Genomic DNA, 27,690 nt, shown 5'->3' on the forward strand with positions numbered 1-27,690 from the left:
TTAAATTCCAATCTTTTACTTTATTCCATCATACCACTGATCATGCTAACTTATCAAAATCATCCACATCTCTGAAGCCACGGAGTGTTACAATACAAATGAAGTACTATTATTAACATCCAAACAAAGGACAATCTTCACATCAAAGACACAAAATAGTGTGTTGTATTTCTGGGGGGACAAATTCAAAAACGTCATAGGAAAGGATGCATGAAATTGATGTCTGAAATGTGCTTTGCAGCAGAGTAGAAACCCTAACAGTCTCCTGACCTTCCTGGCTGGAAGGGAAGCTCTGGCTAGAGTGTGCTCCATGCTATTTCTCGTCTAGTTCTTTTGGAGAATATGCACTAATTATTTCATACTGGACCCAAAACTGTGGTACATATGTAGAAAATGTTCAGTATGATCAGTACGGAAAATAGCAGGAATCCTTATGTTCCTAAGGCCTCCAACAGTGCATTAGTTGGTTAAACAGAAAGCAAAATAAAGCAGTAAGTCCTTAACGGTAGCATCTTCCATGTGTTTATTTGTTTAGCATCTCTTTTCAAGGAATAGATTATCTTAAACCTTAATTCTAAATCACATGGCACATTGCAGGGGCGATTCTTCGATGTTGCATGTGACAAAGCTGAGGAATGGACAGGCACCCAGAAGAGTAGGAGAGGAATCTGGTTCCAATCCATGGCCGAATGAATTCAGATGAACTCTGTACATTGTTCCAGATCAACCGGTACACACACAAACAAAAAACCTACTCTCTCTTTTTCTTCCTTGCAGTTTTACCAAGCTTCCGGCAACAAAACAGGCCGCATTTAGTGACCAGAAATGTAATCGTTGCCACACAGGCCAGCAGGAACCCAATCACATCGAGAGAGTGGTACTGGTACCAGGTGAGGTCGTGGGCTGCTGGCCGCAGGTGCTTGGCTCCTTTGTGGCGCATGACAAACTCAATCCAGAAGACCGCCCGGTCCAGGGGCTTCACAGGTTGATCGTGGTGAATTCTTGATAACTTCATAGCATTCTCTTTATAGCTGAAATTGAATACATAAATAGCGACTTGAAAACTTTGTTGAAAACCTGACATGCCAAAAATTGTTTTGTATCATTATAAGTGTATGACCTAAGGATTAAGACACTGCATCATACACGGTATTCCCAAGGGTTTAGAATGCCTATGGATGTTTGTTTCCTCTTGAGCTGTTTCTACCTATGCTGCCCTATCAGGTGGAATTTGTCGGATGTTTCACAGCCTCTATAATGATTGGAAGTAGGGGAGAAAATAATTTCTAATTGGAAATAGCACTTTCAAAGTTCAGCAATAGGAATGTAGCATGTTCTCCTCCTACTCAGAAGTGGAGTCTTCATTTATGGAGACTACAGAACATGGAATTGTAGAAAATAGGGGAACAGCATGCAAAAGAGAATTGTGAACCAGAAACAGAGAGACAAAGCCTGTTTCCCTTTGGTTTACAAAAGAAAACCCAAGACAGACCTTTCTTAATGTACAAGAATTTCAGGAATAAGTCCATGTGGAGACAACAGCAACAAAACCCCAAGACACGGAAACAAAATATTTGTCAGGTAAAATGTTAACAAAAAACCAGAATCCTTCAGCAACACAAGGGCTGTACTGAAACATAAATATCATCATTGAATCCACATAAAGAGCAAACTAATGCTAAAGAAAACTGGCAATTGTGGTGATGGATGTTGTGCCCGCTGGAAGCGCTGAAAATGTTACAGTTAAAATACAGCAATAAAAGTGATGATATGCCATTTAAAAGGCAGATGGACTGAAAGTCCACAGACGACTTCATAGTAAAAGTCCCTCTGGATTGACCAACACTGGAAACACTAATGAATTCAAATCCTTCATATCAATATTTATTCATAGATTCATATGAAATTTTAGTAAGACTTTTCCTGCTTTTTTTTTTTTTGTCATTTTGTCTTTTTTTTGTTGTTGTTGTTGTTGTTATTGTTGCTATTTCTTGGGCCGCTCCCGCGGCATATGGAGGTTCCCAGGCTAGGGGTTGAATTGGAGCTGTAGCCACCGGCCTACGCCAGAGCCACAGCAACGCGGGATCCGAGCCGCGACTGCAACCTACACCACAGCTCACGGCAACGCCGGATCGTTAACCCACTGAGCAAGGGCAGGGATCAAACCCACAACCTCATGGTTCCTAGTCGGATTCGTTAAACACTGCGCCACGACGGGAACTCCTTTTCCTCTTTTAAAGAAATATTTATCCAAAGCCTAGCAATTTTTAAATGTTTGACATATTTTTTCGCATGATAGATTGACTTGATTTTTTGGAAAAAGGACAACGTAACAAATGTAATCATTCATTGCTGGGAATTTTTTTACTTATGATTACAGTAATCTACATGCTATACAAAGTACCGTGCAACTTATTCATCGAAATAAGTTTCAGCTTATCGGAAGCTTGTCCTGTTGTCTGACACCTGTCCACCTCTCCAGCTCCTACCTCCTGGTGACCACTGCTCTGCTGTTTCTGAGTATTTGACTTTGTATATATAAATATAAGTGATATCAAGCAGTATTTTTCCTTCTCGGTCTGGCTTAATTCAGTTAATTCACAATGCCATCTTGTCACAAATGACAAGATTTCCTATTTTCTCATTACTAACCGGTAGTCCTTTTACATACACATAAAACGTCTTTTTTATCCAACAGACACTTAGTTGTTTTCACATCTTGGCTATGGTTAAAGATGCTGCGGTGAATGTGGGCGTGCAGACATCTCTGCCAAATTCTGTTTCCTCTTCCTCTAGATATATACCCAGAAGTGGGACTACAGTACAGTGCAGTTTTCATCTTTTTTCTTCTTCCTTTTATGGCCCCACCTGCCACATGTGGAAGTTCTTGGGCTAGGGGTTAAATCAGAGCTGCAGCTGCTACTTACTCCACAGCCACAGCAACACCAGATCCAAGTCACGTCTGTGACCTACACCACAGCTTGGGCAGCTGCCAGATCCCTAACAACTGAGCAAGGCCAGGGGTCGAGCCCGCATCCTTAGAGAGATAGTGTCAGGTTCTTAACTCACCTAGCCACAATGGGACTCCTATTTTTAATCTTTTGAGGGTTTCCGTACTGTTTTCCAGACTGGCTGCACTAATTTGCATTCCTAACAAGAATGTACTGAAGTTTCCTGCCGCCTATGGGAGATCCCGGGCTAGGGGTCCAATTGGAGCTGTAGCTGCCTATCTACACCACAGCCACAGCAATGCAGTATCCAGGCTGCATCTGCAACCTGCACAGCAGCTTGCAGCAAGGCCGGATCCTTAACCCACTGAGTGAGGCCAGGGATCGAAGCTGTATCCTCATGGATACCAGTCAGATTTGTTACCACTGAGCCACAATGGAACCCCTCTATTTATAAATTAGCACGAGGAAATATCTGAAGAAATATTTCTTTACTGGTAATTGGTTACAGCTACATGTGGAAAGCTAAGTGATTTTTCATTTTTTATTTCTCTAGGATTTTGACACATTGCCTAAATTCTTTATCATGGAATATCTGCAATTTTTTTTATTTTTTTTTAATTTATTTTCCCACTGTACAGCAAGGGGGTCAGGTTATCCTTAGATGTATACATTGCAGTTACAGTTTTTTTTAAGAAATTATAAATATTTCTAAAATATGTGGGTCTTTTTAACAATGGCTTAGTTCTTTACGTTAATGTCATTGAGGTACTCTGTCACCCAGTAGCAATAGGTGAAGCTAAATGTTTTCATAGAATGTGACAAAGTAAAAGGCAGCTGTATTTGATATTAACTATGTCCTGGTGATTATGCAAAATGAATCAATTAATTGAATGAGACAATTTATTCCTTTTAAAATTCTGATGTTTCTCAGAAAATAATATGTTCTATACTCACGAAGGATTGTTAATAGCTGCCTTCAAAGCATTGAGTAGGTCAGAACTCGTCATTGTGAGCAAGTCTAATTGAACAGCAGCCCCTTTAGCTTGGACACGAGCAATATTATCAAACTGATCACCAAACAGGGGGATTCCCACCACAGGGACCCCGTGGTATATAGCTTCATAGATCCCATTGGTTCCACAGTGAGTGATAAAAGCTCTGGTTTGGGGATGACCTAAAAAGAAAAAAAAATCATCATTCTAAGTCGTAAGAATTTCAGAAATAGAAACTCATGACACTTGTGTGAATCAATCATTAATTCGGTTCAGTAACCTTGTCTGTATACTTCTGTGCCATCAGGCCATACATAAATTTCTAGAGTCTGTAAAGAAAGCAGCAACTGAATATTCCATGTCCAGCAGCAATTAGGGATTCCAGCAATTAGGTCATTCCACAAAGCTCAGAGCGGTCTAAGGGTGGAGTTAAACGATGGAGAGTAATTGCCATTGAAGAAGTACTTGGGGGTAAGAACACATTGATAAAAAGTGGTGAAGGAGAGTTCTCTTGTGGCACCGTGGGTTAAGGACCCAGCATCATTTCTGCAATGGATTGGGTCACTGCTGTGACTCGGGTTCAATCCCTGGCCTGGGCACCTCCCAACTGCTTGTGTGAATGGGGAAAGGGAGGGGAAACGTGCAGGGTTTCATCGTGAGAATGTTGGCATAACAGACTAGAAAGACAGACTTTGGCAAGTGCATGAAGTACTCTGGTTAGGGAAATGGGATTGTGACCTTGATTTTTTTGGTTTGTTTTTAGGGCTCCACCCAGGGTGTATGGAGTTCTCAGGCTAGGGGTGGAACTGGAGCTGCAGCTGCCAGCTTACATCACAGCCACAGCGATGGCAGATCCGAGCCGTATCTGCGACTTGCCCCACAGCTCTTGGCCACACCAGATACTTAATCCACTGAGTGAGGCCAGGGATGGATGGGTTCATTCCCACTGAGCCACGACAGCAACTCCAGAGCTTAATGTTAAGTGATATGGAATCATTTTTAATATTATGATCAGTGAAATGGTTTATAGGTTATTTTCCAGATAGTTGTATTCCAGAAAAGAAGAGAGAAAACGGATACAGAAGGTCAAGAGGGCACTGCACCAGAGCCTCATCTAAAGGTGTGCTCAAGTTAATCAGAGCCCGATCTAAAGGGGCGCTCCTGACTCTGAAGCTGAGGCGGGAGGGACTGCATCATAAATGGGAGAAGCCTAGGTTCCACATTTATCTCAGAGCTTGACAAAGATCCTATCCTTGACCAAACTCTAGTCAGAATCCTCTAAACTCCCTTCTCAAGGAGGCTCTGATTTTGGAGCGTCTGTACCTCTCTGCATTGCCCAGTTTTAAAAACATCCTACTAAGGCAGTTGAGCTAGGTTCTCTGGGCCCTGCTATCCGATCCCCTTTAGGGCTGTTGGCTCATCCTTCACCTTCCCCCCCAGTGATGTCTGATCACCCAGGACTGCCTTCAGGAACAGTCTGATTGCTTTTGCCAGTCTCTTCCTTTTTCCCTGTTGTGTCCTCTTGGTAGTTTTTCATCCAGTCAACCTGACACTCTGCCTTTCGGCTACCAATGTCCCACTTTTCCTTTCTGCGCTCAGAGTTGAGTCCAAGCCCTCTGCCTGACGGTTCATGTCCATTGCAGCAGTAGCTATCCTTATCCCTGATGGTCTTGAATACAGTGTGCCTTACAGCCCATGAACATGTTTTTCTTTAACACTCTCCAAAAGAAATGGGAAGACATTACATGTCTGGGGTTTTTCTTGTTTTCATTTTTCGGCTTATTTTGAATACAAATTCCTCGGTTCTATTTGTTATCGAGTAATCATTCAGATTATTCCTTATTCAGTTCTATTTACTCTTCTCTTTGTTCTTACCAAGAACATCATTCTGTGGAATCCATTCATATAGCCGAGTGTTGTCTCCTAAGGTTTCTGGCTTTTTTCCTGAGTACTTCCACACAACCTGTAAAGGGAAATGCCTTTACTCTACCAGAAGATTTTTAGAAACACATTGTATCAGAGTGAGGCAATTAAGTTAGAATTAATCTTGTTCAATGTCTCCAGGTAACAGATGAGCAAACTGAGGCCCTTAGTGATTAAGCAGTGAATGCGTTTAAACCATTGATACTACAACCATGTTTTCAAATGATTTCACTAATCCCCATCAATAATCTATCATGTAATCCTAATCAATAATCTGTCATCCTCAGGTTAATTCTCACTTAGAAGACGAAGAAAAAAATGATAATCTGTATCTGAAACATTGCATAATGGTAACACTAGGCCACTCTGACAAAGTGGATTTTTTGAACCAAGTTTTCAGAGGCATGGGGTGGGGGGGAAGGAAGTTACTTACCTCACAAAGAAATTATTACCGCTTTGACCTTCATTATATACTTGGAAGTACCATGGAATTAAGTTTTGTGTTGCCTTTTTTATTACAGTAAGATATACAGAATGATATTTATCACTTTAAAGTATTGTAAGTATAGAACTTGGTGGCATTAAGTACATCCACAATATTGTGTGACCATCAGCACTATCTAGACCCCAAATGTTCTCATCATCCCTAACATAAACTCTGTGTCATTAAGCAATAACTCTTTATTTCATCAGTGGATGCCTTATATCTCTTTTACCAGTGTAATTCCCAGGCTAGGACTTCTAATATAATGTAAAATAGCAACAGTGAAAGTAGACATCCATATATCATTTACGAGATTAGGAGGAAAAAAATTTCTTTCTTTTTTTTTTTTTTTTTTTTTTTTTTTTTTGAGGCCCACACCTATGGCATGTGAAGGTTCGCAGGCTAGAGGTCCAGTCAGAGCTGTAGTCGCCGGCCTACACCGGGGCCACAGAAACGTGGGATCCCAACTGTGTCTGCAACCTAAACCACAGCTCATGGCAAGGCCAGATCCTCCACCCACTATTCGAGGCCAGGGATCAAGTCAATGTCCTCATGGATGCTATTTGGGTCTGTTAACTGCTGAGCCACAACGGGAACCCCAGGAGGAAAACTTCACTTTCCACCACTGAGTATGTGATAACCTGTGGGTTTTTCAGAAATATCCTAGATCATATTGAGGACTTTGGTTTTTATTCATTTCTTGAGATACTTTATCAGGAGGAATGGTTGGATTTCGTCAACTTCCTTCTCTGTGTAAGTTGAAATGATCAGTTTTTTCCCTTCGTTATATTCCTGCCAAGGATTATATTGACTGATGTACTTGTTGGGAACTGCCCTTGCATAAGTAGAATAAATACCATTTTATGATGGTAAATATGGTAAATAAACCATTTCAATAGTCTCGTGGATTTGATCTGCAAGTAATTTCTCGAGTGTTTTATTATCTATATTAGACATGATCATGATCTGTAGTTTTATTTTTTTGTGATGTCTTTATCTGGCTTTTGTATCAGGGTGAATCTGGCTTCCTAGAATTATTTAGTAAGTGTTTTCCTTTTTTCACTTTTTTGAAGATGTGAAAAGGATTATTTTCATAATTTAATTATTTAAATGTATAAAAGAATGTATCAGTGATATTATCTCTCCAGGACTTTTCCTCTTTGAGAGGTTTTTGATGTTTCCTTTTTTCTTTTCTTTTTTTCTTGTCTTTTTAGGGTCACACTCATGGCATATGGAGGCTCCCAGTCTAGGGGTTGAATGAGAGCTATAGCTGCCAGCCTACACCACAGCCATAGCAACACAGGATCCAACCCACGTCAGTGATCTACAACAGAGCTCATGGCTATGCCGGATCCTTAACACACTGAGCCATGCCAAGGATTGAACCTGTGTCCTCATGGATGCTAGTCAGAATTGTTTCCACTGAGCCACGATGGGAACTCTGGTTTTTAATGTTTCTAGCTGTGGCTTTTTCAGTCTCACTATTGAAGACCCCTTAACATTTTTTGTAAACCTGCTTTGGTGGGGCTGAATTCTTTTAGCCTTGCTTTGCTTGTAAAACTTTTGAGCTCTACATCAAATATGAAGGGGAACCTTACTAGGTAGAGTTTAGTTCGTCATAGTTTTTTTTTTTTTTTTCCTTCCATTATTTTAAATACATCATGCCATTCCTTCTGGCCTTCAGACTTTCTTCTGAAAAGTCAGCTGACAGCCTTACAGGCGTTTCCTTGTACTTCACTTGTTCCTTTTCCCTCTCTGCTTTTAAAATACTCCTTTGATCTTTAATTTTTGCCAGTTCAATTACAAAGTGTCGTAGTGGTATCCTAGTTGTGTTTATCCTGTTCAGGACTCACTTTGCTTCCTACACTTGATTGACTCTTTCCTTTCCCAAGTTAGGGACCTGTTCATCTATTATGTTTTCAAATAAGTAATCTACCCCCCTTTCTCTTTCTCTTGTCTTTCTGGGACTCCCTAGAATGCTAATGTCAATATGCTTGATGTCGTCAAGGAGTTCTCTAAAACTTCTCTCATTTCTTTAAATTCTTTTTTTTTTTTTTCTGTTCAGCTTCAGAGATTTCCACTACTTCCTTTTTCAGCCCATAGATCTGTTCCTCTATGTTGTCTAATCTGTTGTTGATTCTTTCTGGTGTATGTTTCATTTCAGTTATGGCAGTCTTCATCTCTGGTTTTTACTGTGGAGAAACATTTATTTAGGTCATCTACCCCTTTCTTGATTGGGTTGTTTGTTTCTCTGTTGTTGACTTGTAGGAATTATTTGTGTATTTTGGAGATTAAGCCCTTGTCAGTGGCATTGTTTGCAACTATTTTCTCTGGCTCCATAGCTTATCTTTTCCATTTTTATGGTTTCCTTTGTTATGCAAAAGCTTGTAAGTGTGGTTAGCTCTCCTTTGTTTATTTCTATCTTTATTTGTATCCCCCTGGGAGACTGACCTAATCAAACATGTGTAGAGTTATATAAAAGAATGTTTTGCCTATGTTCTCTTCTAGGAGTTTTATGGTATCTCATAGTATGTTTAAATCTTTGAGCCATTTTGAGTTTATTTTTTGTGCCTGGTTAAGAGTGTGTCCTTATTTCATTGATTTACATGCAGCTGTCCAGTTTACTGAGCACCACTTGCTAAAGAGACTTTCTTTTCCTCATTTTATATTCTTGCTTCCTCTGTTGAAGATTGACTGACTGTAAGTGTCTGGGTTTACTTCTGTGCTCTCTATTTACTCTGTTCTGCTGGTCCATATGTCTATTTTTGTACCCTGCTGTTTTAATTGCTGTAGCTCTGGAATATCGTCTGAATTCTGGGAGAGTTAGACTCCTGCTTTGTATTTTTTTTTCCTCTCTCAGGATTGCTTTGGAAATTCTGGGTCTTTAAGGTTTCCATACAAATCCATATAAATATTTGAATTATGTGTTCTAGTTCTGTGAAAAATTTCATGGGGAATTTGATAGGGATCAGATTAAATCTACAGACTGCTTTGGGAAGTAGGGCCATTTTAACAATATTACTTCTTCCAAATCCAGAAGCATGGAATATCATTCCATTTCTTTGAATCCTCTTTAACTTCCTTGATGAATGTTTTATAGTTCTCAGAGTGTAAGTCTTTCACCTCCTTGGTGAGGTTTATTGCCAGGTCTTTTTTTTTGGGGGGGGGTGATTGTGAAGGTATTGTTTTTTGTGTTCCTTTCCTAATATTTTATTGTTAGTATACAGAAATGCAACCAGTTTCTGAATGTTAATTTCATATACTGCTACTTTGCTGAACTTATTGATCATATCAATGAGTTTTTGTATGGAGACCTTAGGGTTTTTGATATATATTGTCATGTCATCTGCATAGAGTGACAATTTTCCCTCTTCTTCCATTTGGATACATCTTATTTTCCTTTCTCTCTTTCTCTCTTTCTTTCTTTTTGTCTGATTGCTATGGCAAGGATACAAGCAAGATAAAGAAAGATAGTAATAAAATAGTCTATTTTGACATTTAATTCTTTTTCTTTACAATTCCTTCAAATTGATATTAATAACACCACTAACTTTTCCTATATTTAAGTACATTTTAAGGAGATCGTCATGAGTTTTAAAGCACTTGCATGTTCATTGCAGCACTATTCACAATAGCCAGGACATGGAAACAACCCAAATGTCCATCGACAGATGATTTGATTAGGAAGAAGTGGTATATATACACAATGGAATACTATTCAGCCATAAAAAAGAATGACATAATACCATTTGCAGCAACATGGATGGATCTAGAGAATATCATACTGAGTGAAATAAGCCATAAAGACAAAGACAAATACCATATGATGTCACTTATAACTGGAATCTAATATCCAGCACAAATGAACATCTCCTCAGAAAAGAAAATCATGGACTTGGAGAAAAAACTTGTGGCTGCCTGATGGGAGGGGGAGGGAGTGGGAGGGATCGGGAGCTTGGGGTTATCAGACACAACTTGGAATAGATTTACAAGGAGATCCTGCTGAGTAGCATTGAGAACTTTGTGTAGATACTCATGTTGCAACAGAACAAAGGGTGGGGAAAAATGTAATTGTAATTTATACATGTAAAGATAACTTGATCCCCTTGCTGTATAGTGGGAAAATAAAATTAAAAAAATTAGCTGCCCCTCAAAAGATAAGATTATCTGACCTTCTGTGGAAGCTGGGCAAGAGCTGATGCAATCATATTAGCCTTTTCTTCTGTGAGGTTTTTGACCATTGACCCCAGAGTAAACAACACAACTCCATCTTTTCCAGAGCTTTGAACAAACTCTTCTAATTCCTGTGAAGAAAACAGTCTTTGTAATATGAAAGCTTATCGTTACAAAAAGAAGACGGTCACACAATTTTCTCCATGTGTCTCAACTATTAGAACATGTCTGCCTTTTCATATTTTAACCATTTTCGAGTATAAAATTGATTGGTTTGGAATCATGTGTTATTGAGCAAGTAAAAATGACTTACATTGGAGGTTTCTTGCAGCATATTAGAGGTGCATGCATATGTGTTTGTTTGCAAGTTACTGACATGTTATCTTCTGCCATGTGTTGAATTCTTTAAATGTATTATTTAACTTAGATGCATGGTAATTTTAAGAGGTATGTATCTGTATACATTTGCAGATGTGATGGCTCTCTCAGAAAGGTCGAGTAATTTGTCCAAGATGACACAGCATTAGCAGGCAAAGACAAATTTCTAAATTTAGCTTTTGATGATAAAGCCAATGATTATATTCAGTACTCTCCGCTGCCTTCCAACATCTTCTCTACAATGCTCCAAAGGAAAAGCATTTGATTTCTGCTTTAAGTGAAATAGTTCTGGGGCTTTGCTTCATATTTATCTCTCATTTTTCTGCTAAATTACTGTCAGTATAATCACCTACTTTTGTGGTATTTACTTTGTTTTCTAAATTTCAATTTTATTTTATTTCGTTTATATTTGCTCTTTGTATAAGATTCCACAAACACACGTTAAAATGGGGTAGGCAGGTAAATTTCCCAACCAGACAAGTAATGCAGAAATAATTATAATACATACTCTGAAGATGACAGTAATGTCCTGGAAATATATGGATTTGCATACAAAACAAAAATAACATATTTAATCACAGTAAAGTAAAAAAAAAAAATTTCCGTCCCTTATATAACTACTAACAAAACTAAGTCAACCAGATAAGACAAGAAAAAATAGTGTGACCCTTGAAATGGAAAGACAGGAAATACATTTACTTTAAAGAATTGTCTCATATGATTATCTAGGCTGGCAAGTTGAAAAATGTGCCGAATAGACCAATAGGCTGCAGACCTGGAGAAGGGCCACTCTTGTAGTTCAGGTCTGAAAGGTTGTCTATAGGCAGAATTCTTTTTTGCTTGGGAGAGTTCAGTCTTTTGTTCTATTCAGGTCTTCAACTAATTGGATGGGGCTTACCCACATAATGGAGAACAATTTGTTCACTCAAGGTCCACATATTTCCACGTTAATGTCATCCAAAAATACTCAAAGTAACTTCCAGAATAATGTTTGGCTCAAGAGCTGGGTTCATGAGCCAAGAAAGTTTACACATAATATTAACCATTAGTCTGGAAATGGGATTAAGATGGAGGAATAGAAGGACTGGAGCTCAACTTCTCTCCTAAAAACAACAAAATTCACAACCAGAGACTGAGCAATCTCCACCCAAGTGGACCAGAATCCCATACCCTACTCCAGAAGAAAAAGAGGAAGCCATATCAAGAGGTAGGAGGGGTGATTTCATGATATAAACAAGCCCATACCTCCCGGGTGGGAAGCTCCACAGACTGAAAACTAACTGGCTCACAGAGACTCACCTACAGTAGTGAGAGTTCTGAGCCCCACATCAAACCCTCACATGCTGGGATCTGGCCCTGGGAGAAAGCACCTGGAGCAGCTGGCATTGAAGGCCAGTGGGGCTTATGCGCAAGAGATCTACAGGACTGGGGGAAATGGAGACCCCATTCTTAAAAGGCACACACAGACTTTCAGGTGCACTAGGTCCCAGGGCAGAGCGAGGTCTCCACAGGGAACTAGGTCAAACCTGACTGCAGTTCTTGGAGGACATCTTGGGAAAACAGGGGTGAACATGGCTTGTTGTGGAGGAAGGACATTGGAAGCAAAGCTCTTGGGAATATTCAGCAGTGTGCCTATCTCTGGAGGTGGCCATTTGGGGAAAATCTGGCCCCACCTTCAGTCAGTGCTGAGAAGGCCCAGGGCAAACAACAATCCAGGTGGGATCACAGCCCCACCCCTCAGTAAACAGGCTACCTAAAGAGCCTCAGACACACAGCTGCCCCTAATCCCATCCAAAGACTAAGCCCCACCCACCAGAGGGATTAGAATCGGCTCCACCTACCAGTGGGCAGGCATCAGCCCCTCCCAACAGGAAGCCTACAGCAAGCCCCCATACTGACTTCAGCCACAAGGGGGGCAGACACCAGGGGTAAGAGAGGCTACAGCTCTATTATCTAAAAAAAGGTCACCACACCACAAACATATAAAAATGGAAAGACAGAGTGCTATAACTCAGATGAGGGAGAAAGGAAAAACCCCAGAAAATCAGCTAAGCAATGAGATTCTCAGCCTCCATGAAAAAGACTTTAGACTTTTGATGCTGAAGATGATGCAAGACATTGGAAATAAACCAGAGGCAAAAATGGATAACTTACAGGAAACACTGACCAAAGAGATACAAGATATTAAACCTAAACAAGAAGAGATGAAAAATACAATAACGGAAATAAAAAATACACTAGAAGCAGCTAACAGCAGAATACAGGAGGCAGAAGAATGAATAAGTGAGGTGGAGGACAGATTAGCGGAAATTACAAATGCAGAACAGAAAAGAGAAAAAAGATTGAAAACAAATGAAGAGAGTCTCAGGGAACTCTGGGACAATGTTAAACGCACCAACATCCGTATTATAGGGGTGCCAGAAGGAGAAGAGAGAGAGAAGGGGACAGAAAAAATATTCCAAGAGATAATAGCTGAAAACTTCCCTAAAATGGGAAAGGAATCACTCACTCAAATCCAGGAAGCACGAGTACCATGTAAAATAACCCCAAGGAGGAATACACCAAGACCCATATTAATCAAACTGACCAAAATCAAAGACAAAGAGAAAATCTTGAAAGCAGCTAGGGAAAAGAAACAAGCAACATACAAGGGAACCCCAATAAGGTTATCGGCAGATTTTTCAGCAGAAACTCTGCAGGCCAGAAGGGAGTGCATGATATACTTAATATGATGAAAGGAAAAAACCTCCAACCAAGATTACCCAGCAAGACTCTCATTCAGATTTGAAGGAGAAATCAAAACCTTCTCAGATATAAGCCAAAGCTGAGAGAATTCAGCAACACTAAACTAGCCTTACAACAAATACTAAAGGAACTTCTCTAGGCAGGAAAGAAAAGACAGCAACAGGAAACAAAAATGCCACAAATGACAAGGCTCACCAGTAAAGGTATATATACAGTAAAGATACGAAATCATCCATGCACAGTTATACCACCAAAATCAGAAATCATGAGAAGATGTGGGTACAAATGCGAGACACTGGAGATGAACTTGCAATTAAGAGAACAACAACTTAAAACAATCTCATACACATATAGACTCTTACATCAAAACTTCAGAATAACTGCAAACCAAAAATCTACAATTGATACACAAACAAGGAATCCCTGGAGAAGAAATATATCTCATCGTAAATAAGTGCATAATCCACCATGAAGGGGGTCATTTGACATCATTCTTGGAATGCTGAAGTCTTACACCTGATTCTGATTTCCTCTGCATCAAAGAATTTATGATAATTATAATTAAACAATGCCACTGTACAATTAAATTAAAAAAAAATTAACCATTAGACTATGTTTATAGATGGATTGACTTAACATGTAAAGCTCTCAATCTCTATAAATTTATTTCCAATTATACCATAGTTTTCTTAAGTAACTGGAACATATTTTAAAAGTTATGTAGAAAAATACATTTTCATAAATAATTAATGAATTTTGAATAAGAAAAGAGTGGGGACTACTTCAATCAGATGATAATACATAAAACAAAATGTACACTACTATCCTATTTAATATAGTAAAAGAGTCTAAGAGAATCATAGACACTAATTTCTGTGTCCATGTTTTCTGCTTTAGGATCAAACACTATCAATAATTAGCTTGAAATCATTTCAAAAGATAAATGCTCAAAAAGGAAAATAAAAAATACTATAAAGAAAAACTAGATTTCAAAAGCAATCCTATGGTTACCACAGGTGAAACAAACCATTAGGGGAGGGAATAATCGGGAAGGTGGGAATAACACACACACACACCACTGTACAAAATAGATGACTACTGAAAACCTACTACATAGCACAGGAAAATCTACCTCATAGTTTGTCATAACCTATAGGGGAAAAAAAAGAATGGATGTATTTATATGTACGACTGATTCACTTTGCTAGCCACCCGAAACTAATACAACATGGGAAATCAACTACATTCCAATAAAATTAAATGTATTTATATGTACGACTGATTCACTTTGCTAGCCACCCGAAACTAATACAACATGGGAAATCAACTACATTCCAATAAAATTAAATTTAAAGAATTATTCCAGGAAGTAAATACTCAAACAGGAAAAAATAAGCATGTTTAAAGACCTTAGGCAGGGGCTTCGCAGGCTTGCAGTGCAGTCCTCCAACATATTCAAAATTAGGCAAGGAAGGGTGAGGAAATTCGAAATCCCAGGAGGTTCGAATCAACCACATTTCAGCTTTTCCCATAGTCTCACATAATGTGGTAGGTTTTCCTGAATAAAAATTCATAAAACATGAAAACGGGAAAACAAACTGATATTTAAGTAGGAACTGTTTTGTTTCACCATTGAAATTTCTAAGAAAACTCTATGAAGAACAAATACCAGTCCCAAGTAACCCATGAGAAATCAATTGTCTTGCCCCACGGAGATTACATGATAGTGAGATTGTGAATGACCAAACACACATTTACATATGGAACAAAGACCAAATCCTGCTGCTTTCTCTCTGTCAATAGTCTTTTGTCTTGAGCTAACCTGGAACCTATTCCATGCTCAGAATCCACACATGCTCAGAGTTGGCTGAACATGAAGCTCAGCCAGTGATTGTCAGCCTGAGTCTCCTCCTCTTCTGGAATTCCAGTTTAGTCTTGTCTTCATTGCTCCAGAAGCCTTGGATATCTTTAAAAAAGATTTTGTAATTTATCCATCTTTTTTCTTCATAGTGTTTGGGAGTCAGCTGCCCCAAGTAATTAGATCCTATCTGGAATGCAAAGCTTTAATAAACAGGGCGTCTCTTTAATAATAAAGGGATGCTCTCCCTTGGTATACAAAATGAAAGTTCCTCACAAGACTTCTTTTCTCCTTGGTGAAGATATCGCACTGCCTGAAAATCTGGCGGCAAAATATTTGCTATTTAGATATATTTAGCTGACAAACTGTACAAAAGGGGTCTCTGTCCACTGAAGTGGAATTCAAGTGAACATGAACAGAGTAAGAACTCAGAGTAGTGTCTTGAAATAAATTGTTTTCATTAGCTTTGAGTCAGATCTTTATTTCTGAATTTTATTCAGTTATTGTGGTATGGGCAAACTTACCTAGAGTTTTGGGATCCTTTCGAAATACATATTTAATAACACCAATATAAGGAAAGCATAGCTCTCCTGTTTCTCAGCACATGACTTTTTGAATAGTCTCTTTGATGTGCTAAGTGTGCTCAAATGTTGATTAGAAAATGTGAGGGATTTGAACTGAGCGGGACAATCTTTCCATGTAAGAGACCAAACGAAACTCTCGGTAATTCAGGGGTGTGATTCCCGTAATGGGAAAGGTATTCGATCTTCATTTCATACTCAGTGCATATGTCATTGTGAAGCCTTAGGGGTGTCAGCCATGGGTGCAGTCTTATTCTCTTTGTGTGATGGTTTAATCCCACAGCCTTTTAATAACAGTTTATTGAGATATAATTGATATGTCATATGCTTCTTCCTTTTGAATGAACAATTCTGTAGCTTTCAGCATATTTATAAGGATGTGAAACCACCCCCAGTATTCAGTTTTAGAAAACTTCCTTCCTGCCAAAAGAAATCCTGTATCCATCGGCAATGTTTCTCCATCTCTCACTCTTCCCAGCCCCTGACAACTACTAATCTACTTCACTCTTTGTCTGTTTCAGAAGAGTCTTATTTCACTTAATGTAAATGAAATCATACACTAGGTGGTCCTTTGTGCTCCCTTCATTCACTTAGCATAACTTTTCTTCAAAGTTCAGCCATGTGGTAGCATAGATCAGTACTTCATTACTTTTTGTGGCTGAATGATATTTCTAAAAGGATATACTTCATGTTGTTTATTCATTCATCAGTTGATGTGGATTTGAGCTGTTTCCATATTTGTCTACTATGAATAATGGTGCTATGAGCATCCACGTATATGTTTTATGTGGACACTTGTTCAATTTTCTTGATTACAAACCCAGGAGTAGAATTGTGGGGTCATATTGTTGATCCACTTTCCTCCATATTAAGATAATACCCTTTTCCTGTTAAATCTCCTCTCCTGAGTGAGAACGCTAGTGTGCCTAACGCACTCTTTTGTTATAAAAACAATATAGTAGGAGAAGTAAAAAATTTGATCTGGATAAGGAAACTGTGAGAAAATATCTGAGGCTGGGTAAAGCATTTCCAAAAGCAATGCCGTATTTGATATGCTGGGACATTTGTTGAATACTGAGTGATTGAAGAGTTATTTACCCCTTTAGGAAAATGTGCCTATATTTAATTTGTTATTTCTTGTTGACATACTGTGGATGTTTGCGTTCCGATACTGTGAAGTTAAATGTTAACTTGCCTATTTCTATCTGGTAGAAAAGATCATCCTCTAAATTAAGATTTGATTGCCCATAAGAAATTAATCATTCTTGTGTCTACGGTATTATCCTACCGTTCCTTTTTCTCCAGAAGTATTTATACATAGTCCTCAAAATTTGTTGTGAACCAGATACGATTATACTGGTTTTCTCATCACTTATTAGAGCATATCATCATTTCATGTTCTGATTAATAAGTATATAAGTTATGACTTATACTTTTAAAATTTGAAAACATATAGTTGGAATACATTGTATAATGAAGATCTGAAATCAATCCTAAAAGACAATATATGCCTAATAGAATTTTAAAATTGATGAGACTCTCTAGTTGTATCCATATTGCTATGGATGGCACTACTTTGTTCTTTTGATGGTCCAATAATATTCTATTTTTATGTATGTACCACTTCTTAATCCATTCATCTGTCGATGGACATTTAGAGATTCTCATGTTAAGCAGCGTCATAGAGAGAAAGATCAGTACCATATGCTATCACTTACAGGTGGAATGTAAAATATGGCACTAACGCACCCATCTACAAAACAGAAACAGATTCACAGACATAGAGAACAGAACTGCAGTGTCCAACGTTGGGGGCAAGGAGGGGGAAGATGGGGGATGAATGGGGAGTTTGGGGTTGGCAGAAGCAATAACATTTAGAATGGATTAGCAATGAGGTCCTACTCTATAGCACAGGCAACCATATCCAGTCTCTTGGGAGAGACTATGATGGGAGAGAATATGAGAAAAAGAATATATGTGTGTGTGTGTGCGTGTGTGAATGACTGGGTCACTATGGTGTACAGTAGAAATTGACACAACACTGTAACTCAACTATACTCTAATAAAAATAAATAAATAAAATTTATGAGTCAAAAAATGTTTTTCTTCTACTTACCAAGCCTAGATTCTTCTTTCTCAGATTACTTTGATATAGTCCTCAAAGGAATATTCTAAGGAAAGGAATATTCTAGGAAAGAATCAGTTACAGTGTTATGTCCTATCACTAATGTTTCACTAAAAAAGAGGTTCTAAAACTAAGCACTAAACTGCTGGACCCAGGAGTAAGCAAACAACCTAGTTCCAGCTTCGATCAGTCACGGCTTGATCCATGACTCAGAAATTGTCACCAGGGTGAGATTCCAGACCTTTAAATTTCTGCCCATTTTAAAAAGTGTTATGTCTAGAGAAATAAGCATCTGCTTCTGTCACAAAATGCCCAGGAAAAGATCTCAGTGGAACATGTTAACCTCGATTAGGTCATATGCCTTTTTGAACATAGGACATATTCCTGGGCAGAAACCATCATAATTAGCTCTCATATTGTTTGTGAGTTGCTCAAGAAATCATTTCCCAGAAGAAATTGAAAAGCAATGCCCTAAAAAATGAAGTAAGAAGTAGCAATATAAAACAAGAGATTGCAAACGTAAAGGAAAATTTTAATTCTTAAGAAGAACCATAATTTTTACTAGTATTTTCAGAGATACTACAGTTTAAAATGGCAAAAAAGAAAACAATATGGAAATGCAAAGCACCACAAATAGAAAAAGAAATACTGAGAAAGAACAACAAAGCCAGGGCATCGACCTGTCTGATTTTCAAGCACTATTTTAAAGCTGTAGTGAAGAAAAAATTACATGGTACAGGCACAAAAACAGACACATGGACCAATGGGACTGAATCAAGAAGGCAGGGAAAAAAAACCCACAAACATGCAGGTATGCTCACCTAATATTTTGAAAGGGACCCAAAATATTCAAAATATTCAATTTTGATCTTGATGAAGAAAATGAGGTATTAACTTGCAAAAACATGAAACTAGATCCTAATTTAACTCCCTTACAAAACTAACTTGTAATGGATTAAAAGTATAAATAATACCTGAAATCATAAAATTCCAAGAGAAAGATATAGGGAAAACCCTGACATGGGTCTTGGCAATTTTTTTTAATATGACAACAAAAGCATAAGCAATAAAATTAACAAGAAAAAGTGAAGACTAGGAGTTCCCGTTGTGGCTTAGGAGGTTAAGAACTCAACTAATATCCTTGGGGATGTGGGTTTGATCCCTGGCCTGAGTCAGTGGGTTAATGCTCTGGCATTGCCATGAGCTGTGGTGTAGGTTGCAGATGTGGCTTGGATCTGGTGTTGCTGAGCTTGTGGCGTAGGCCTGTAGCTGCAACTCCAATTCAACCCTTAGCCTGGGAACCTCCATACTTTCATGCAGGTGGGCACCCCCCAAAAAAAGAAAAATGATGTCTACTTCAAATTAAAAAACTTCTGCACAGCAAAGAAATGATCTATACAATGAAAAGGCAATGTATAAGATGAGAGGAAATATGTGAAAGGTATAATTTTGATACAGGGTTATCATCTAAAATGTCTAGGGATCTCATACAATTCAATAGCAAAAATCCAAATAATTCAATTAAAAAAAAAAAAACCAGCAGGAGTTCCCATTGTGGCACAGTAGAAACGAATCTGACTGGGAACCATGAGGTGGCGGGTTCGATCCCTGGCCTTGCTCAGTGGGTTAAGGATCCAGCGTTGCCATGAGCTGTGGTGTAGGTCACAGACGTGGCTCAGATCTGGTGTTGCTGTGGCTCTGGCATAGGCAGGTGGCAACAGCTCCGATTAGACCCCTAGCCTGAGAATCTCCATATGCCATGGGTATGGCCCTCAAAAAGATAAAAAAATATAGCAAAGGATGCCTATAGAGATTTTCCCAAAAAAAAATTCAAATGACCCACAAATACATACAAATGTGCTCAATTTACTAATCTTCAGGGAAATCCTTATCAAAACCACAGTGAGGTATCAGCTCACACCTATTAGACACCGTCATCAAAAAGATAAGAGATAACACATACTGGTGAGGATGTGGAGAAAAAGGGAACCCTAGCAGACTGTTGGTGGTAATGTAGGTCGGGGCTGCTACAACAGAAAACAGTGTGGACGTTCCTGAAAAAATTGAAATTCAAACTACTACTGGCCCTCCCCACCCCCATGGTCACTGTATCATCATGTACAATAGCCAAAAAGTGGAAACAATCGACCTGCTTTCCAATAGCTGAATGGATAAAGAAAATGCAGTTTTATATACAGGAGAATATTATTATGTCATGGAAAAGGGACAGCTACCATTTACCTCAAAGTGGATGGGACTTTAGGACATTATGATAAGCGAAGTAAGACAGGCAGAGAAAGGCAAATACTGTTTCTATCACTTAAATGTGGACTCTCAAAAGAACTAACAAACGCAGAAACAGAGAACGGATTGGTGGTTGCCAGATGCTGGAGGTTGGAGGGGGGGCACATTACCAAGGTAAAGACGATCAAAAGGCAAAACTTCCAGTTCCAAAAAAATACATCTCGAGGGTGCAATTTACACCACGATGGCTATAGTAAATAATACTGTATTGTATATTTGAACTGTGCTAAGAGAGTAGGTCCTAGAAGCTCTCATCCTAAGATAAAAACAGATTTGTAGCTATGGGTGGTGTCGAATGTTAACTTGAGTTACTGTGGTGACTATTTCGCAACACATAACACATATCGAATCATTACGTTGTACACCTGTTCTGACACAAACTAATTTTAAGGTAGAACGAGAAAAATTCAACAGTTTTCTCTGCCTTTGAGCTACCATCTCCTGCCCCTCCCTCGTTCAGGGTACATTTTGTGTCTGCATTGTACATTAACAAGATCACCTTTGAAGATACAGGGGAAAAAGAACAAGTGAGTCATTTCCTCCTAGCACCAACAAGGGAACTCCTTGGAAAGAACAGTCCTTCCTTCACCCCCTTAAGGGGTCACACTGACTCATTAATTGCCTCTGTGGCCTATGTAAACTATCAGTATACTGCTCTGATGTATAACCCTTTGTCGCAACAACTTTATATAATTGTGCTGTGAGTGTTAAAGGGGTTAGACAGTCTTTAGAGCTTGGTGAAAGAATGTCTCTGAGGTTATAATCATCACGTTGCCTTTAAAATTTCTTTTTCCATTTCCTTCTTAGACTGACTACTTATTAAGTTTTTTCACTCACACCTGAAACTAATACAATGTTAGATGCTAATTCTATCTCAAAAAACTAACCAAACAATGTAATTAGGGTACTCCTTTTGCTAAGGTAACTCATAATCCTATGCAAAAGTATCCTTAATACCAGTGAAGGCAAGCTCTTAAATAAAAAATCAATTACGCAAAAGGAAAAAACAAAGTGGTAAAACATCTTGCTGAAATAGAGAAAATCTTTGTGCTCAAGGTCAAACTCACTCGTTGTCCTCTAAAGCAGCTACGAATAATAGAAGAAGAAGAAAACCATGAAGACGAGTTTAAAGGTCTAGAAACATGATCCTTTTGCAAAAAATCTTCCCTCTCTCCTTTGGAAGATAAAAGCAGATGAAGCCAAGATGTATTCATTTATTATCTAGTTTCATGTCAGGACATGTTAGCCTGGGAACCAGCCAACCAAGCCTTGATAGGATGCAAACAGAAAGGCTGAGAAACAGCAGGTTAATCAGAAAGACAGAGGCTTTATATCAGAAGTAAACAAGAGAGAAGTAGTTCAAGGTTTGGAAATTAAGCACACTGTCAGATTTGATTCTCCAGGTATTCCAAAAAAATATGTAGCATCAAAAGGATTTATGGATAAATATAAAAGATAGTCTTTCTCTATTTCCTCCTCTAATGTATTGTTACACGTCAATTATATAAAACAAAGAAACAACAAAAAAAGAAGGAAAAATTATTATTATTACTTTCAATCTAAGCAGTATGGCGATAGGATATTGGGTCCTCACATAAAAATAGTTTTTTAAAGTTTTACACAGTTTACTTTTTTCTTGTTTTTCATTTTACAACCACACCTGGAGCATATGGAAGTTCCTGGGCTAGGGATCAAATCAGAGCTAAACATCACAGCCACAGCAACAGGGAATCTGAGCTGCATCTGAGACCTATGCCACATCTCCCAGCAACGCTGGATACTTAACCCACTGAGCAAGGCCAGGGATCGGCCTGCCTCCCCACAGACACTGTGTCGGACTCTCAACATCCTGAAACACAACAACAATGCTAATATTTATATGTGAAACAAGAATCAAGATTACATGCAAATTTCTCTTACCTAAAACTTTGCTGTAATATTCATCCCATTCTGGAAATAAAAAATATGTATATATCACTTCATTCACTGCATACAATAACCAATTCTCCAGCCTCTGAACAAAAGTCATGTTATCTGTCAGTCCCGATGTGCTGCTCGGAACATATGAAGAAGGCATAGGAAGTCCAGCACACAGTCTCTCAAAGACATTTCCATAGGAAAAACGAAAAGAGTATACAAATGGAATATTGAGGAGCTCAGCCACCAACTCCCCACAAAAGCTTAAAGGGTCAGCAATACAGACATCAAACTTTGCTGCCTGTAGCCTGCTGAGTAACTCCTTGTTTGTGACAGCACTGTCACATATGCTTCTGGTTATCAAAAAAAAATCTCTGAGCATTTGTGTCATCTTGACTTGCCTGTTCCACCATGAAAGTTTCGGCACTTCAAAAGAGATTGTATAGAGATCAGCAATCAACTTTTCCATGAAGCTTTCTTTGCTTATTGAAATTTGAAGGATCTCCACATTAAAGGGAAGCTTGGCATGATCAAGCAGAAAGCTTGATGAAGGCATCAGGATGGTTATCTCATGCCCGCGAACTTGGAGTTCTTCCAGAATAACCTTTAAATTCATCCAGTGACTAAAATCCATGGGCCATACAAGAACTTTCCCAGTCATTCCTGAGTTGAAGAAACATAGATGCAGCACGAAAAAGACACAGAAGCCCTTCACAGTCTTCATGATTAACTCTTGCTCAAACTAAATCTGGGCTTTAAACCAAGCACATGAAATTCCCAATCCAAAGATCTGTGCTTGACACTCCCAGTCATACAGTAGGTTGGGATGAACTTTGAATTGTGTACTCTGTATTAAAGATTAAAAGGAACTACTTTCATGAAGAAAAAAAAAGGTTAACAAAGTCAGTAAGTTAATAGAATACTTCCCAGAATGAGTTTCCAAACTCCTTTTTAAGAATACTAAAAGAAAGGGGTTTAAAGTTAACACAAATTCAGAGTAATTTCTAAAATCTGTTAAGTAAATGTGATGTATATCCATTAAGACTAGACTTGTGGACCTTTTTCTTTGGTTTCATTTGAATGTTCCTTTGAACAGAATGGTTTTGTAGCATTTCTCCTACTGCAAATTCCGCAAGATATTCCACACAGGAAAAAGGCCATCGCTTACTTCCAGAGGGAAAGGATTTGTGTGTTTTAAGAGGTGTTTAGGCAGGGAGATTCAAATATAAACATTCTGATTATTCAGGCCCCTTTCTGCTAAGTCACATCAATTTTTAAGACGAAGAGAAAAAATACTTTTACTAATACTGCACATGTGAGTGCAAGTTCTGTTTCTGTTTAATTGAGAAGAGATGTGTTAGAATGGAGAAACCAAGCCTTGAAGAAGGTGTCTTGATACTCTTATCCTTCTTTCCATCACATTCAATTCTATTATTGTCTCCTCTTTCTTCTAAGATCCTTCTTGCAATGTAAAATTCCACTTTTTGGTTTTAATCTTCACATATGGAAGCCATACCCCCACGTAGAAAGGAATCTCTTGGTATTTAGGACCATAACTTCATCTATAATCCTTGTGCTGGAAAAGCTGACTTTCCTCAAGGAATTAATCAATATAGTGATATAACATTATCATAGAATAATAGTTGGCTAATAATAAACTATAATTCTGTAATTACTCAATGGCTTACTACATCTACATAGTCTACCCCCAAATTAATACATCAATCCATTTTCCTCTGAATTCTTCACTACCATCCAAGCCTCCTCATTTTCATATCTAACTTGGACTTACTGCAGGAGCCTTCCAATGGCATTGCTCTGTAACCGCAATTCACTCTCTGTAGATAAACTTGTCTGATTTTCAAAAAAACCTATGTGAGAAAATATACTCGAGCAAAATGCTTTAATAAGTGTTTTATGTCTTTGAAATCTATACTCTCTGAAATGGCCTGCAAGATCCTGACAGGTTTTCTTATCTTACATTGCTCCACGATCCTCCTCCACTGATGACAGTTTCCTTTAAAGTTTTTCTGATGAGAATGTCTTTTCTAGGCTGTTGTCAGCAAGACTGCCTCATGGGATATCTCTTTGGTCATTCCCCCAGAGACCTTTGATTTTGGCAGCCATCTAGGAATGAGAATACCTTTCCGAGAGTCGAGTGGACAAGTTTCATCCACCATTGGGGAAACATTTCCCTTTTCTGTGTCACTCCTTCCCAAGTTATCATGGCTTGATGGCAGGAAAAATCTGTGTGAAGTGTGAGGGAAAGTGAGATCCTATGAACGAGTGCCTGGGTTCCTCAGCAGTAAGGGATGCCCCTTCTTTGTCACCTCACTCAGATCACTGAGGTGACCTGCAAGGCTAAGGAGATAGGAGAGGCTGGGATCGCTGACTGACCTTAGAATTTATCCAAGGAATGCTAACCATTTTTGGATTCTTCCTACTAAACAATTTGTGGACTCCATCAGGAAGCCTTCCACATGCCTCCTTGGGACACCTCAGCTGCTGACCCCTCTGAGGTGCCAGAGGCTCCTGCAATGCTTTGTGTACCTCACCCACAGCTTTTTGTTCCTCCCACTGCTCCCTGGCTCTCTCCAGCTCTGCCAAGGACAGAGAGAGTGAGCCTTTGCAGACAGCTAGTGAGCAAGTGCAGAAACCTGCCCCCAATCTGAAAGATTGGGGGCAGGCCCGTAAATAGGAGCATTTCAGGACTCTACACCAGAGAAAGGAAATAGAAGGATACTCAGTTGGTGTTGTGGCACTGAAGAAGGCATACAATCTAAAGGAATACCCTTTAAGAGGGAAGAAAGAATGTGGAACAGAAATATCCATAGAAAATGTATGAGAAAGTCTAAAAAAATGCCTTATTTCATGCACGAAAACTGCCATGTATATATTATTGTATATCTCAGTGGAAACATTGCAAACCAGGACAGAGTTGGTTGGTATACTCAAAGTTCTCAAAGAAAAATATGGCGACCCCAAACTTAACTGAAAGTGATGTCCCTTGAAACTAAAAGAGAGACCAAAACTTTTCAAAACAAAATTAGAGACCAATATCTTTGATGAATGTAGATATAAAAATATTCAACAAGACATTAGTAAACCAAATTCAACAGCACAAAAAAAGAGATCATACACCACAATCCAATAAGATTTATCCCTGGGATTCATGGATAGGTCAACATACATAAATCAGTATGTGATACATAACATTAAGAGAATGAAAAATTTTTAAAAATATGTAATCATCTCCAAAGATGCAAAAAACAAAACAACACTGAAAAAATGTAACATCTTCTCATGTCAAAAACATTGACAATTTCGGCATAAGAAGAACATGACTTCACATAATAAAGGCAATTCATGACAAGACCACAGATAACAACACAAAAAACAATGAAAGTTTGAATGTTTTTGCTGGATCTCAAGTTTATCGATGTGGTGGGTCACATTTGAATATTCGTTGCATTTATTCTCTCAGATTCCAAGCCTCATGTGTTTTACACAGGTGCCCAACATACTAGCCCCTTCTGGCTCATCCTGTCTAATTTGCATAACATTTTCAACATAGTCCATTAGTACAGTCTTCTCAAAGGTATCCAGGTAATTCATATCCCTTCAGCTACATTATAATGGAAGAGAAGTTCTTCAGGTAAAACTGTAAATGTATGCTGTTGTCTGTTCCAAGTGAACAAGAACCGTGTCTGCTCTTCTTTGCAGGAAGAATGCAGAGAACAAGCACGAAAGCAGTGGCCTTATACCACGGACTGAGATGTGTTAACCTGCTCTACCACAGATACCACGTGTGATATAGGGGTGTTGTAGAGTGATTTCTCAGATGAGTTTCCAGGAATGCACTACCATTTTCTGGGATCTTTGACAGGGCTCAGATACAAGGGAGATCATCATCCTACATGATTTCTTTAAGATCTTTAATTTCCACCATCCACAGAAAAGTGATCTTATTTTCTGTTGGTGCTTTGGTAAGGGAAAGGGTGAAGGTGAGAGGAATCTGTTTCAGTCTATAAGGGGTTGCCTAGTGGATGCCTCAAAAGGTCCAAGTGGTAATCCCCAGTGCCTAGGAAATTGATCCTGTGGGGAGAAAGAGTCTTTGAAAAGTACAGGTATACTTTGTTTTACTGCAATTTTCCTTATTGTGCTTGATATAAATCCAGATGTTGGATTTTTACATATTGAGAGTTTGTGGCCACCCTGAGTCAAACAAGTCAATTGGTGCCATTTTTCTAACAGAATTTGCTCACTTCCTACATCCATATTGCATTTGTAATTCTTGCACTATTTCAAACTATTTAATTATTATTGTATTTGTTAAGGTGGTCTGTGACAATGACCCTTGATGTTAGCCCTGCAGTTTTGGAGGGACACCAGAAAACCTCATCCATTATGACTGTGAACTTAATCAATGTTTATGTTCTAACTACTCCATCAACTGGCTGTTTCTCTGTCTCCTACTCCTCAGATCTCATTATTCTTGAGAAACAGTAATATTGATATTAGGCTGTTCATAGCTCTGCATTGGCCTTTAGTGTCAAGCACAGGGAACTGGTGAATGTCTCTCCTTTAACTCAAAGCTAGAAATAATGAAGTTTAGTCAGGAAGGCAAGCTGAAATCTAAGACAGGCCAGAAGCTAAGATTCTTCCACTAAACAAGGGAAATCTGTTGTAAAGGGAGGATTCTTTTTTTTTTCTTTTTTTCTTTTTTGTCTTTTTGCCATTTCTTGGGCTGCTGCTGCGGCATATGGAGGTTCCCAGGCTAGGGGTCCAATCCGAGCTGTAGCTGCTATCCTACGCCAGAGCCACAGCAATGTAGGACCCGAGCCACATCTGCGACCTACACCACAGCTCATGGGAATGCCAGATCGTTAACCCACTGAGCAAGGGCAGAGATTGAACCCGCCACTTCATGGTTCCTAGTCGGATTTGTTAACCACTGAGCCACGATGGGAACTCCAAAGGGAGGATTCTTGAAGGAAATTAAAAAAGTGCTACTCCAGTGAGCTCATGAATAATAAGAAAGTGAATCAGCCTTATTGCTTATATGGAGACAGATTTCATGATCTGGGCAGACACCCAAACCAGCCCCAATATTCTGCTAAGCCAAAGCCTAAATCAGAGCAAGGCCCTAACTCTTCATTTCTAAGACAGCTGAGGGGGGTGAGGATGCTGTAGGGCAAAGAAAAAAAAAAAAGTGGAAGCAGAGTTAGGTTCATTTGATTTAAAGAAAGAATCCATCTT

General features: G+C 38.8%; 2 protein-coding genes and 1 long non-coding RNA gene across 8 annotated transcripts in view; 1 reads left to right on the plus strand and 2 right to left on the minus strand.

The window, feature by feature from the left end:
* Nucleotides 1-23,215, minus strand: LOC100624891 (UDP-glucuronosyltransferase 2C1). 3 transcript variants are annotated; one of them, XM_021101409.2, is made up of 6 exons: nt 22,435-23,215; nt 15,056-15,204; nt 10,523-10,654; nt 5,819-5,906; nt 3,906-4,125; nt 1-1,031 (listed from the first exon to the last, which is right to left on the minus strand). In XM_021101409.2, exons 1-6 carry the CDS (start codon nt 23,153-23,155, stop codon nt 752-754), a joined length of 1,590 nt encoding a protein of 529 aa, XP_020957068.2. In that variant the 5' UTR covers nt 23,156-23,215; the 3' UTR covers nt 1-751. The 3 variants fall into 3 exon arrangements, 1 of the variants encoding a protein (XP_020957068.2); XR_014812643.1 differs by lacking the exon at nt 1-1,031 and adding an exon at nt 3,507-3,543 and having other exon boundaries at nt 3,632-4,125; XR_014812644.1 differs by lacking the exons at nt 1-1,031; nt 3,906-4,125; nt 5,819-5,906; nt 10,523-10,654 and adding an exon at nt 14,465-14,821 and having other exon boundaries at nt 14,909-15,204.
* Nucleotides 18,202-27,690, minus strand: part of LOC100624700 (UDP-glucuronosyltransferase 2C1) — a 47,116-nt gene continuing 37,627 nt past the window's right edge. For 3 of the 4 annotated variants that reach the window (XR_014812642.1, XR_014812637.1, XR_014812640.1), the window contains one exon: nt 25,570-27,208. The gene's annotated coding sequence lies outside the window, so the exon portion shown is untranslated. Of the gene's footprint in view, nt 18,274-25,569; nt 27,209-27,690 lie in introns of those variants that run through there. The other variant, XR_014812641.1, reaches the window with a different exon arrangement.
* On the plus strand, nt 22,144-27,309 carry LOC146400847 (uncharacterized). Its single transcript, XR_014812645.1, has 2 exons — nt 22,144-24,306; nt 25,231-27,309. It is a non-coding gene; the product is annotated as an uncharacterized LOC146400847 (long non-coding RNA).

The sequence above is a fragment of the Sus scrofa genome, chromosome 8 (genome assembly GCF_054392235.1).
Source record: "Sus scrofa isolate SSC_HxYL_T2T_F1_AM1 chromosome 8, Sscrofa_HxYL_maternal_Yorkshire_Landrace_v2.0, whole genome shotgun sequence".
Classification (NCBI taxonomy): Eukaryota; Metazoa; Chordata; class Mammalia; order Artiodactyla; family Suidae; genus Sus; species Sus scrofa.

Bases quoted from the DNA above. Each gene is read 5' to 3' on its own strand.
- LOC100624891 (XM_021101409.2), bottom strand. From the start codon at position 23,155: ATGAAGACTGTGAAGGGCTTCTGTGTCTTTTTCGTGCTGCATCTATGT. The intron at 10,655-15,055 runs GTCTTTAAACAT...TTTTCTTCACAG, and splicing joins CTGCGAAGCCCCTGCCTAAG to GAATTAGAAGAGTTTGTTCA. The intron at 5,907-10,522 runs GTCAGATAATCT...TTCCCTTTACAG, and splicing joins TTGCCCAGCTTCCACAGAAG to GTTGTGTGGAAGTACTCAGG.